Raw genomic sequence first — 13,527 nt, forward strand, 5'->3', positions numbered from 1 at the left:
TAAGCTGACTGGCTGGCTCGAGAATTACGCATGTGTGAGACTGCGACCAATGTTTCGTTCATTTTTTTCTTTTTCCTTTCCAATCGTGCTTCATTCTATTTCGCTGCTGCTCTGGTTGCCCGTTTTGGTCGGTACGATTTGAGGAGCACAAAATGGACCAATCAAATATGGGCACATAGTGCATTTTGACAATGCTTGATATTTCACAATTATTCAATTATTTATCTCAAGAAAAATGAAATGTTATTCGTTATGATAGATGCGTAGATATATTTCCTATCAATTGATGCAAAAACCTTTGCGATCTATTGAAAAATGCTCGAGTTATAAGCGTTCCAAATCTTGCATTTTTTCCTACTTGTTCAGTGCCTAGATTTCCATTTCACCCCCTATATCTTCCGGTTAGACGTAGTCCTACATCAAAATGTAATGGGTTGTATCTAGGACACAACCGCAGTTTTCGACGTAGAACTACGGAATTATATTATTCAATACACTCGTTTATCACTATTTAAATTTTTACTTCAGTAGACTCGAAAGGGTCAAGTAGAGTCGAAATCTATCTGTACTTCTCGCTTATTTGGCTCAACTCGCTTTAGACTTTCTCCTTCCAACTCAAATATCTATCACAAACTATGAACCCTTTTGCTCCTATATTCCCCTTGAGATGTGATCAAACCCCACAACATGCAACAGTAAGGTTATCCTGCTGGAATTTGAAAGCATACTTTCATGAAATATACGTTTATCTAAATAAATGCACTGTATATCTATATTCCAAAATTCTGGATAGTCTTCCATATCCGCACTACCACAAAAAATTCTCGTATGCTGCTCTTCTTTGCCGTAGCACACCTCGATACAGAGGGCTTCCTGTCCTTGTATCGAGTTGTGTGTGTATGTGTGTGAAATCAGCATTAATGATATCCGCTCGTTGTGTTATGCTAGCTCACTCGCATCTGTGTTTACATTCTATTCTATTTTTGATTTCCGCCTCTAGCCCCGAGAAGGGCCCTTGTGGAAAGAAACTCTATTCCATACTCCTCCTTCACCCGACAAGAAAACAATCCTCTCCCGCTCGACGCTCTGCGGCAACCATGTTGCTTCGATGACCACCAAACGAGAAGTGGTGTGGCTTCGAATCGCGGATGGCTTATTTATACCAGATATGTTGACAGATACGAATGTATCAGTTGCTCCTTATTGACAACTCTGTTCGGGAATGCACACAAATCGGCAGAACAAATGTATGGTAAAATGAGAATGCTTCCAATTTTCATTAATTTAAACTGTTTAGGCATTAGTGGATTGTACTGTATAGTAGATCAAACGAATCTTAGAGAATTTCCGATTCCATTGGTATGCGAAGTATCAGAATTTGTTCGTTGTGAAAATAGTTATTAACGTTAACTTTATTTCACAAAAACGTGATCTGTTTTTTTGATTTGGCACCCTTCCTGAAAGACGTAGTTCTACGTCAAAAATAAATTTAAAAGGTAGATTAGAAGATCAATTACTGAACCGTTCTGTGATTGGACCCATATGAACGTACGCTTAGTCAGAAAACGTGGATGTGATAACGAAAAATAAATTTTGGGCGGGACGAAGTTTTCCGGGTCAGCTAGTGCCATATATAGTGAATGCGACCAACAGGAAACTGGAGACCTGCACGGTTCGAGTGAGACTTTGCCTTTCCCTTAACTCATCCTCCTTTGTTACGTCCACGATGCCGATGCCGTACAACCACACGGGTTTACGGTTTGAAAGAAAATAAGATATTTTTTTGGGGTCCGCGTGTTTTATACTCTAGCGGTACACACTCACAGGATAGAGACAAATCGGCAGACTCAGCCAGAGGGGCGAGTCCAACGAGACGAACGAATGAGCGTTAAAAGGGAGCGATGGCAAAAAATACATTCATTACGATTTGTTCGCTCGTTGGATTCACATGCAGGCTAAAAAGGGTCCTTTTCAGGATCACAAAATTATCTTCAATCTAAAGAGTTTATTGTTTTGTTATCACTCGATATCCCCATCTTGTTCGGCTAAACCTTTCTGTTTAGCGATTTGTTGCCACTCGCCACAGCTTTCACAGTTGGAAAAATTCTTCCCATCCAGCTTGTGACATATTTTACAATAAATTACATTCAATGGCACGTCGCATTACCACCACTCAGTATCGGATTGGAGGTAATTTTAACCTGTAATTGAACATTTGCGATGACAGTGGTACAGTGTTGACTTTCAATGTGGGGTCATAATTTGGACCCCGAACTCTATGTTTACAAAAATGTCCAACTAAACATGTCGCATTACAGGTCCGTCCAATTAGCTAAATGTCGAGATAAGTGTAAATTACTGTACTTTCAATTTAGAAGCAATTTAAGAATTGGTGAAAATCAATAAGCTCAGAACAACTGCCAAATTCACATACTCATCAGATCCTGGCAAACAAATTATGAAAAAATCAATTTGTGTTTTATTATTATTTTGGATATTGTTTTAGAAAGCATTGAACTGTATTTCCTAAACACTTTTTTGGAAGGTTTAATGGCCCTGAAAAGCGCCTTGTTTTATGGAATGGTTCCAATTTAGAAAACTTAGTACTCGTGGTTTTGAAAAAAACCATTTCGAACGCCCTCGATGCCGCCTTGTTCTGGATTTGCCATTGAAGCAGTTTGTATAAAGAACAAACTTTTTTCTTCTGCTACCTGCTGCCGTTTTGCTATTGCGTTTGCGTCTGCCTGTTGTTGTCTTGATGTCCACCGAACCAAAGCGCGAGCAGTTTTGCCAGCCAACTCGATCACTTCGGCAGCCGAAGCTCTATAACGGCGGCTAGGTGGACTGGTGCACTGGTACTAACGCGCTCGGCCTAGCTACCCTTGCGGGGAACTCCAGATCAACACGGTTCGAGCGGGATTTTGCCTTTCCCTTCACTTTTCCTCCTTTACCATGTCCAGACATGGCTGCTTGGGTTGGCTTGTTGATGTGTTGTGATGCGAACCGATGTGGTGTACGGTTTGAATGAGAATGATCGTTACGGCAGCGGAGCGGGGATTTTTAAGCTGACTGGCTGGCTCGAGAATTACGCATGTGTGAGACTGCGACCAATGTTTCGTTCATTTTTTTCTTTTTCCTTTCCAATCGTGCTTCATTCTATTTCGCTGCTGCTCTGGTTGCCCGTTTTGGTCGGTACGATTTGAGGAGCACAAAATGGACCAATCAAATATGGGCACATAGTGCATTTTGACAATGCTTGATATTTCACAATTATTCAATTATTTATCTCAAGAAAAATGAAATGTTATTCGTTATGATAGATGCGTAGATATATTTCCTATCAATTGATGCAAAAACCTTTGCGATCTATTGAAAAATGCTCGAGTTATAAGCGTTCCAAATCTTGCATTTTTTCCTACTTGTTCAGTGCCTAGATTTCCATTTCACCCCCTATATCTTCCGGTTAGACGTAGTCCTACATCAAAATGTAATGGGTTGTATCTAGGACACAACCGCAGTTTTCGACGTAGAACTACGGAATTATATTATTCAATACACTCGTTTATCACTATTTAAATTTTTACTTCAGTAGACTCGAAAGGGTCAAGTAGAGTCGAAATCTATCTGTACTTCTCGCTTATTTGGCTCAACTCGCTTTAGACTTTCTCCTTCCAACTCAAATATCTATCACAAACTATGAACCCTTTTGCTCCTATATTCCCCTTGAGATGTGATCAAACCCCACAACATGCAACAGTAAGGTTATCCTGCTGGAATTTGAAAGCATACTTTCATGAAATATACGTTTATCTAAATAAATGCACTGTATATCTATATTCCAAAATTCTGGATAGTCTTCCATATCCGCACTACCACAAAAAATTCTCGTATGCTGCTCTTCTTTGCCGTAGCACACCTCGATACAGAGGGCTTCCTGTCCTTGTATCGAGTTGTGTGTGTATGTGTGTGAAATCAGCATTAATGATATCCGCTCGTTGTGTTATGCTAGCTCACTCGCATCTGTGTTTACATTCTATTCTATTTTTGATTTCCGCCTCTAGCCCCGAGAAGGGCCCTTGTGGAAAGAAACTCTATTCCATACTCCTCCTTCACCCGACAAGAAAACAATCCTCTCCCGCTCGACGCTCTGCGGCAACCATGTTGCTTCGATGACCACCAAACGAGAAGTGGTGTGGCTTCGAATCGCGGATGGCTTATTTATACCAGATATGTTGACAGATACGAATGTATCAGTTGCTCCTTATTGACAACTCTGTTCGGGAATGCACACAAATCGGCAGAACAAATGTATGGTAAAATGAGAATGCTTCCAATTTTCATTAATTTAAACTGTTTAGGCATTAGTGGATTGTACTGTATAGTAGATCAAACGAATCTTAGAGAATTTCCGATTCCATTGGTATGCGAAGTATCAGAATTTGTTCGTTGTGAAAATAGTTATTAACGTTAACTTTATTTCACAAAAACGTGATCTGTTTTTTTGATTTGGCACCCTTCCTGAAAGACGTAGTTCTACGTCAAAAATAAATTTAAAAGGTAGATTAGAAGATCAATTACTGAACCGTTCTGTGATTGGACCCATATGAACGTACGCTTAGTCAGAAAACGTGGATGTGATAACGAAAAATAAATTTTGGGCGGGACGAAGTTTTCCGGGTCAGCTAGTGCCATATATAATTGACTGACGACCGTTGATTGTATAATGAGAACCAATAGAACAGACAGTCGAAGGAGGAAATATTCAAAATATTGGTGAACCAACACGATATACAACAATCTCAGGGAAAACATTTATTTAGTCAATCAAACTCTCGGTTTTGTAAGCCAATTTCGTTTATTCGTTATTCGTCATGCAATGTCGGCTTTTCATGCACCAAACCACCATAAATCTTTTGCTGACATGCAGTACTTATCACTCTCCGTGCGCTTCCGCAGAAAAAGGTCTTATGGATCACTGATGTTTCTACCGCCACTTAAGCTCCGCTATCGGTTCAACAAATCGTAGAATGTTCCTCCGTAATAGACTCTATCTGCGTGGAATAAGTCCACGACGAGCCAACAATGGCACACCGAAAGTTCACTCCACTTCAATCGCATAACTTGCCTCACCTACTTGGCTTTTATTCGAAATCAGATTCGAGGAACCAAATGTTCGAACAGGATATGTGAATTCACTGAATTTCGGGTGGCGGAAAAATAAAATAGCCAGACTTCATATAATGAACGGTATTTTGGAAAAAAAGGTTTAATTCTCATAAGCGCGTGCACGAACTATTCACTCCAATGGGTAAGATCTAACTGGTCTACTGTTCCAGCTAATCCAGGGTGTCGACTACCTTGAAAAACCTTGAAAATCAGGGAATATCAGGAAATTCAAAACATGTCAGGGAAAATCAGGGAATATCATGGAATTTTGCCGCCAACCTGGAAAAAATGAAATTCCGCCAATTATGATTTTCATTATTGCAGTAATTAGAAAATTAAAGATACAAAAAAATGTATTTGACTAGAAACTCTATAGGTTTTCAGCATATTGTTTGCTTTTACCTTTAGGTGAAGTTAGTCCTTGAGAAGAGCTTTATAAACTGTTTTCTAGGTTACAAAAAATATTACTATTATCAGTAACATAGGATGCATAAGAGTACTAGGTACGAAAAGTAGGCAAAACAACCCTCCAAGGTATTTGGCTGCAATATCAGGAGATTTCGTCATGGTTGATCGACACTAGGATGCGCGTACTGTTCCGTGCTAACAACAAGAACTCGAACCAGGCACCTTCAGTTCGTCTTGCAACTGATCACTTATTTGTGTAATCAGTATCTGCAGTTCAACTCCAACAACTTCCTTTTTTTCTTCCAAAAGTGTCGATAAATTCATGCTTAAAACCTATACAGTCATAGCTGAGATCCTGTGGAGTCTGGAAACAGTTAGGTGTCAAAAATCACTCCGTGGTTGCATCGAGAAGAATGTATCATAGCAGCTAGAAAGCTGAGAATTACTGATAAAATGAGCTTTATGATGATGTTTGGCATTGTCCCATATTCTTAATTTGAGCTCGATGAAGTTGTGCGTAATAAAAGCTATTACATTGTCGTTAGTTTCGATCTAAGACAAGAAGTGACAACTGGTTTCTTACTCTTTGACCAAGTGCGAGCAACAGGGATACCGAACCACTCGAGATATCAAGTTTCCAAATGAGATAAAGTGCCTGAAGACTATGTTTTCACGTCCCTATCATATGTTTTCGTATCAAATATTCTACGAATGATTGTATTTGGATGATGTAAAGCAAAATATTTGCGTATTTCACAAGAAATTGTGTTTTTCTGTTATGCTTTATCATGAAAACTAGTGTGAGGGTACATACCACGAGTACATTATGTAGAAATGTATTTCCAAATATTATTGGTGACCCTTTAAATTTGACCAATCAACTGCTGGTCCGAAAACTGGTCTGAAATCGACCCCCTATTGCCAGGTCTTGTCTTAGGTTTCGACGAGTCTTTGCATAAGACTACAAAAAGACTGCAGATGGGTTTGAATCTCAGATTTTAGGATGAAGAAGAGAAGGAGGTGATAAATTGTTACATGACGTCAATGTTCTTGGGACGTCCATAAAAGTCAGATCAAATTGCAGATATTAATTCGTTGAGGTTCGTGTCAGTCCTTAGGGACTGACATTGAGCTTTTCGGTAGAAAAAAGTTGATAAATGGGACTGACTGTTACAAAATAAGGAAATATAAAAAAAATATTTGTTTTCGGATGTTTTACTATATGTGACTACTTTCAACTCGAATTTCTACCTATTTTCTTTTTATACAACAAATATCTTTGGGAGCGGAGACCGATACTGATATTATACAAATACTCTTGTTGCGGACTAAATGGGAAGCGCAGCAAGTACAAGCGGGGCTCGTGTTTATTAAAACGAAAACTACTCGTTCTGTACAAGTGTTGATGCATCCTTTAATATAACTTTGAACAGTATTAATAAATCTATTTTCTTATCTTTCCCGACACTTCTCAGTAGTTGTTTAGTTCAATCAAAAATCACAAACAACTCATTTATTGGAAGATATCGACAGACGTTCACAAATTCCATTGTTTTAGCTAATAAAATGTTTTAAGAACTACAACTACAGAACTAGTCGAAAATTTTATTAATAGTTTACATCTGTAATCTTTCTGAAAAATTACTGGAAAATCAGGGAATATCAGGGATTTTTTTTCGAGTTTCGAGTCGACACCCTGTAATAATTTGGTACTGAGACCACTAATGGCAGCTGAGCTTAGCTGTGGAGGTAAAGGAGGAACCAGAATGCCACGCTATGCGTCGCGTCAATTGTGCTATGACACTTCATTTTAAATATGTGTGTTTCCATTTAGTCGCCCACAATAAGGCGTTGCGTCATTAGCATCGTTGTACTAAACGCTAACATTTGTTCTAAACTGCTTGCGTCAATGTTAATGTGTTTTTTTTTTAAACATTCAACTGATCCGTGGATACAACAAGAACAAGATTTTAAACGAACTGAATTCGTTGAAAATGGAGTTTGAAAGAAATCTAATTGAACTGATGAAAGCAAACGAATGCCTCAGATCGAATGAACATCGACTGTATAATAGACAATGCAGTGAAACAAGGAGGTAAGTTGCAGTTAAACATTTTTTAAACAATTGGACATCTTATCTTATTTGTTTTTATGCTTTTATTTTGTAGTGGGAATGATGAAAGATTGGTGGAAGAGGCTCTGATATTCGCGGAATAAATGCGTTATCACAAGCTTCAATTCCAGGATCAGCGCCGACTGCAGTTCCATCATTTTGAAGCTTTAAAGATTTTGAAAGCACATCCGCAAATGGAGGTAAATTATAACTCTACAATTATATAAATTATAGCTACAATGATACTCAACGTCTTAAATAACAAAATTGTTATATTGTAGGACTGCCAGTAACTATGGCCCCGAACGACCGGTTCTCGTGTAGATAAATTCGACGAAAAAACTTTTGAGTTGAATACCTTTTTTGGTTGCCGGAGGTGACCACGAAACTCCTCAGAAAAGGAACAAACGGCAGCGCAAAGCTGTTGATCTCCGCAACGTGGAGTTCATGGTGAAAACAATGTATGCAGCAGAACTTATGAGACATGATTTATTCGCAAAATACATTTACGAATTGATGGAGAAGACCGCTAGACCGCTGGAGGCCGAACTCTTGGACAGATCATAGTCCTAAAAAGATCACAATTGTTACAATGAAAATGCGAAAATGAAATAAAAACGCAATGTTATCAATTTTTTCTTTGTTTTATGCATAGTTAACTAATTTAATTATCTTTAACATTACCCGCAAATGTGTCATGTAGCGGATACGAAGCGAAGCCGAGAATTGTTCCTATTTGAATTTGTTGACAAATCTATAAGAAGTGTAACTTGACAACGGTAATTCCTCAATCTCATAGAACCTTCACAGCCCTCTGCATTCAAAAAGTTGGGAAGCACCGTTGCCACTTTCACACTTTTTTCAGCATTTTGAGGATGTTATGCTATTGTCTTTCCCAAAATTCTCCAACCAAGATGTCGAATAAGTTTTCGATAGTTGTTCTATCACGAGAATGTCGATAATTAAGTTTTCATGTACCTTGATATGGTCGCATGAGTTTGTGCTTTAGAGGAAACACTGTGTCACCAATAATGTAATGTGGAAACATTTTGTTGGAGTTATACTGTAGAATAACCAACTGACTTCGTTTTTGAGAAAGCGTTTTTCAAATTCAGCATCGCAGATAGCCTTCAACGTAACATTACACATAAATCAAACGGTAAAATAATAACGGTTTCTTTGTCGCATCAGCATATCAAAAATCCCTCCTGCTCGCTGTTCTGGTTCGTAGGTATGACCTATCATCTACGGTAGCCGGCGCCTCGCATATTATTCCGGGTAACATAAATAGCTGCTTCTGCGGGGGCTGCTCTCTGAAGTTGGTTCATGTTTTTATCAGTTCCAATTTTTAAACTATTTATAAGTATAATAGAAGTCTAAAGAAGTTATTATGTATTCCTACTTATGCAAAATTGAGCAACTGATGCAAACTAAACTTCGGCTGAGTTTATTATATGTAAGGTAATGATGAATAAACGGAAATTGATGTGTAATTAAAAAAAATGAGTTACACATTCACTAGTTGATTGAATCTGTTGAGCGTTTTATTTTGTTTTTGTTTACATGAAAAGTGGTGACGCGAATGCTAGATTGTGATTACAAATCAACAGACTGCGTCGGGCGAATGTCTTAGTACAAAACGCAAGCAATGATGAAGCTGATGAGAAGCAACGCACAACGCGGCATTCTGTTTCCACCTTAATAGCTTCGCGTGTAGGATGACCGACTTTTTCAAACAACCCCCATTTTGCAATTTTGAGTAAAAGTTTTGGGTCACCGTGTAGGTGCACAACTAGTCAATTTACTCACGAGATGCCACTGAGCCACTGAGCCATATTAGTACTAGAGTGCTGTAAGAAAGAACGTCATTTTCTATTAAATCGAATATCAAAGAAAAGCAAATTAAAAAAATTTCATAGTGAGCAAAAAGGTATTAAACTAAGCAAAGTTGTCTTGAGTTTGCTGTTTGTGATCATTGTGGTAGAAACAAATAGTACGAAAGTTATTTGCTACTAAACAATTCCAATTCGATTGTGACAGCGCCCATTTGTAATATACTGTTCATGCCCCATTCCAGATGGTTCCCCGCTGATTTCCAACATTGTAAAATCGTTGATACCTCCGGAGGAGAACAAGTTGCCACCGATACTGCAGCAGGTATCCAAAACCGAAACAAAACATACAGAGGTCGACAACAACGAGGCTTTGATCGCTAGCCTGAAAGACGGAACGTTGACGTTCGCGCTGCTGCGTAACTTTCATGTGCTGGTGACGATCGTGGAGTTGAGTTGTTGTATCAATAAAACTGTGATCAATTTTACGACGTGTGGAATGCACTATGTGGGGCAGGACGAGTTGGTTATCCTGTTGGAGTTGGGCGATTCGCTCATGCTTCCGAAGGACATTTTTGTGCACTTGAATGATATATTTCAGGACGCGGACGGTGGTAGCACCATCAGTGAGCTGGGCTTCAGTCCTGCACGTAACACAAATTTTCTTGGCTCGAAAAATCACGGCGGATTCCTGTACGTCAGACCAACCTATCAGTGTATGCAGAATGTGATTACACCGGATGCCCCTTACCTAGTGGGTGTACTGGTACATCGCTGGGAGGTACCCTGGGCTAAGGTGCTGCCTTTAAGACTAATGCTGCGGCTAGGTGCCCTTTACAGATATTATCCGAGTCCCCACGTGAGCGTTCGTGACCGTGAATCGGTTTACGTCGAAATTGCCCAAACCGTTATCAATCTGCTGGCAGACTTCAGAAACTATACCTACACAATTCCGACTGTTCGTGGAATGGTAATACACATAGAAGATCGCAAAACCAGTATCCTCATACCCAGGAACAGATATGAGCAAGTTATGAAGGTGTTAAACAGTTCAAACGATCAGATTTTGGCTCTTGGTGGAAATTTCAGTAAGGTGGCCGATGGCCATCTAGTGTGTATACAGAACACAGAGTCAGGCTGTCCAGAGGCTACCCAATATTCTACACAGGCTATAAACATCGAAGGTCAACCACGAAAAGGTAAAGCATATAAATGAATGAATCGCATATCCATTGGTTATCGCCACATTTCTCTTCAGTTACTGGTGCGAGCTTCCTTGTGCTGAATGGCGTGTTGAAACCAAACAGTGGTTTGGTCGGCAAATGTAGCATCGTGGAGGATGGTTTGATGGTTCAAGTCCCACCGGCGAAAATGAGCACCATCAAGGAGGCGTTGAAGAACATGAAGGACTACCGAATTGTTTGTGGACCGGCCGAGGGTGACGATAGTCAGAAAGAAATAGTCAGTATCGAGTGGAGTGAGAACGATTTGAACTTCAATATTGGGTGGGAAAATAGTGAAAGGTATTTCTGGCATGTATTAATATGTTATGGCTTACAGAGTAGTTTCGCCCATCGACAAAAAACCTTTGAACGGAGTGCCTAGTATAAGAGTGCATAGGGGGACTGATTATTCCAATGCCAATCACATCATCCGCTGGACGGAAGTCTTCATCATCCAGGTGAGATTGCTTGAATAACATTTGCTTAACTTCATACTCAGGACAAAATATTTAGGGAGACGAAGAGTCGAACCATCCGGGAGACCCCATCAACATGTCGAAACTGTCAGAACAGATTGCCAAGAGCGCATGTACTGCACTGGTCGCCTTTCTAGATCTGCTGGCGTCAAATGGATTTCTCAAGTTGGGGCTACGAATAATGCTGGATTCTGAGAATGTGAGTGTGTTACTTTAAGATGCCTCGACGGAAACATACAACTCTCTTCGTTCCAGGTATCTTACGAAGCTGGGAGCAAGTTCAACAAATTGGGCCCACTATATATGAACGCGTTGGACAACGAGTTAATTGGCACGCTTAATCGACAGGCAAATAGCCTCCACCTAGATCAGCAGATCATCATCGAATTGATTTTTCATATTCTGGACAAATAAACGTGGATGTAATATACCATACGAAACGCTATAGCAGTGTTTTAACGGTCGGAATGCGTCAGCCACCTAAATGGAACTATTCATATACACATCTCACTGTACTAATGATGTTTAACAAATAGAGATACTCTAGTGGGTGAAAGGCGTTAGTGTAGCGGGTTTTAGTGATGAGAACAGTTAGGTTACTCAAACGATATTAACAAAGTGCATATAATATAACGTATTGTTGCAAATCGGAAGTGAATTGATTCGCACGTGGTCGAACGGAAGCCTGTGTTAGTATATTTACAATCGTAATGATAAGTAACTTAAGTTGAACGAAAGTACTAAGAGATTATGTTAAGAATAATCGCCAACGCGAACTGTACATCGCTTGTAATAACAGATATTGTGTGCGCTGCAGAGGAGACGAAATCTTTGTTGAGATGATAGATGAGGGGCGAGTAACTTGTCTTTATAAAAAATATTTCATGTATAGTTGAATTATTGGAAATTTATTATCGCTATTATCCAACTTAATATATTTATATTTTATTTAGCAATTTTAAATAAAGGAATGACAGCGATAGCAATGAAAATGTTTTTTTTTCTTTCTATCTTTTCCACAGTCAGTTATTGAGAATTCCAAAGATTATGGATCGTTGACGTTTGTTGTTGATTGATTGATTTTTTGTTTTTAAGAAGCGTTAAACTTTGCAGTTCATTCGCCTCTATGGCGGTTGTTAGAGAATTCAGGGTGTCGACTATCTGGAAAAATCTACAAAATCAGGGAATTCAAACAATGTCAGGGAATATCAAGCAAATTTCAATCAGGGAAGAGATGCAATTTCGCCGATTAGAATTTCGATTATTGCAATAATTATAAAGTTAATGAAGTTTAGTGACCAAATTTTAGTCTACATTTTTGCTGTTGGATGTTTTCGTGCCAACAAAAAGCTGCTCCGCACCCAAAACAATCAACTGCACGCTGCGATACTTTCGCTGCTTCGTGCGGGCAAGAATTGGGCATCTCCCAAAACCTCATTGTGCCGTATTTTGCGTATTTATCAAGTTGGCTCAAGAACTTATGTCACTTGACCATATGAAGCGTCGAAACATCCCCGATTGGGGAACTAAATTTGGAATGTGAAGGTTTTATGGGAAAGAAACATTTCTAAGGTGGTTCAACACTTCTCCCATCTTTCTAAGGGCGGGCTTCCATAGAAATGAAACCCAAACTAATGAAAAAGAACTTATCAAGCAAATTGAACCAAATTAGGCATATGGAGGTTTTAGGGAGTAATAAATGTTTTCTGGTGGTTTGACACTCCTTTCTCCTCTCTAAAGAGGGGGAGGGGATGGTGCTGAACAACTCGAGAACTAATGAAATTAAACTTAGCATATAAAGGTTTTATGGATCCATAAACGTTTATATGGTGGTTGGACACTCCTCCCCCTCTCTTAGGGTGGGCTGTCATACAAATGAAACATTTCTGCATAACTCGAAAACTAATCAAGCAAATGGAGCCAAATTTGGCATGTGAAAATTTTTAGGGGCACGAAACTTTCTTATGGTGAATAGACACTCCTCCCCCCTCTCTAAGGGAAGAAGAGGGGAGGGATCTGTCTTTATTCTATCATATTTTCAGTATCAATATTTATTCCGTGTAACGGAGAAACATGTTATTTGCAAGTAGTTGAAAAAACTTGAACGAGAATTGTGTCTGAAAAGAATCTGATATTATAATGATGAGCTTTGGTAGAAGTACTAGGAATTTTATAGTAAAAGGTAAATTCAACGGGGTCGATTAGAAGATCAATCAATGAACAGTTCTGCGATTGGACTCATGAACTTGCGCTTAGTAAGAAAACGTGAATGCTTGAAGGTATTGATAATGAAAAACAAATTTTGGGCG

The 13,527-nt window shown here is 39.2% G+C and overlaps 1 protein-coding gene across 2 annotated transcripts in view; it reads left to right on the top strand.

Moving 5' to 3' along the window:
- Positions 1–12,210, top strand: part of LOC129776149 (zinc finger FYVE domain-containing protein 9) — a 38,351-nt gene extending 26,141 nt beyond the window's left edge. Inside the window, exons 4-8 of one of the 2 annotated variants that reach the window (XM_055781598.1) lie at positions 9,765–10,718; positions 10,778–11,024; positions 11,080–11,200; positions 11,256–11,417; positions 11,474–12,210. In XM_055781598.1, coding sequence (XP_055637573.1) covers positions 9,765–10,718; positions 10,778–11,024; positions 11,080–11,200; positions 11,256–11,417; positions 11,474–11,632 — 1,643 coding nt within the window. In that variant the 3' untranslated portion in view covers positions 11,633–12,210. Of the gene's footprint in view, positions 1–9,764; positions 10,719–10,777; positions 11,025–11,079; positions 11,201–11,255; positions 11,418–11,473 lie in introns of those variants that run through there. The other variant, XR_008743063.1, reaches the window with a different exon arrangement.
- Positions 12,211–13,527: the final 1,317 nt, after the last annotated feature.

This window comes from Toxorhynchites rutilus, chromosome 1, assembly GCF_029784135.1.
Source record: "Toxorhynchites rutilus septentrionalis strain SRP chromosome 1, ASM2978413v1, whole genome shotgun sequence".
Taxonomy (NCBI): domain Eukaryota; kingdom Metazoa; phylum Arthropoda; class Insecta; order Diptera; family Culicidae; genus Toxorhynchites; species Toxorhynchites rutilus.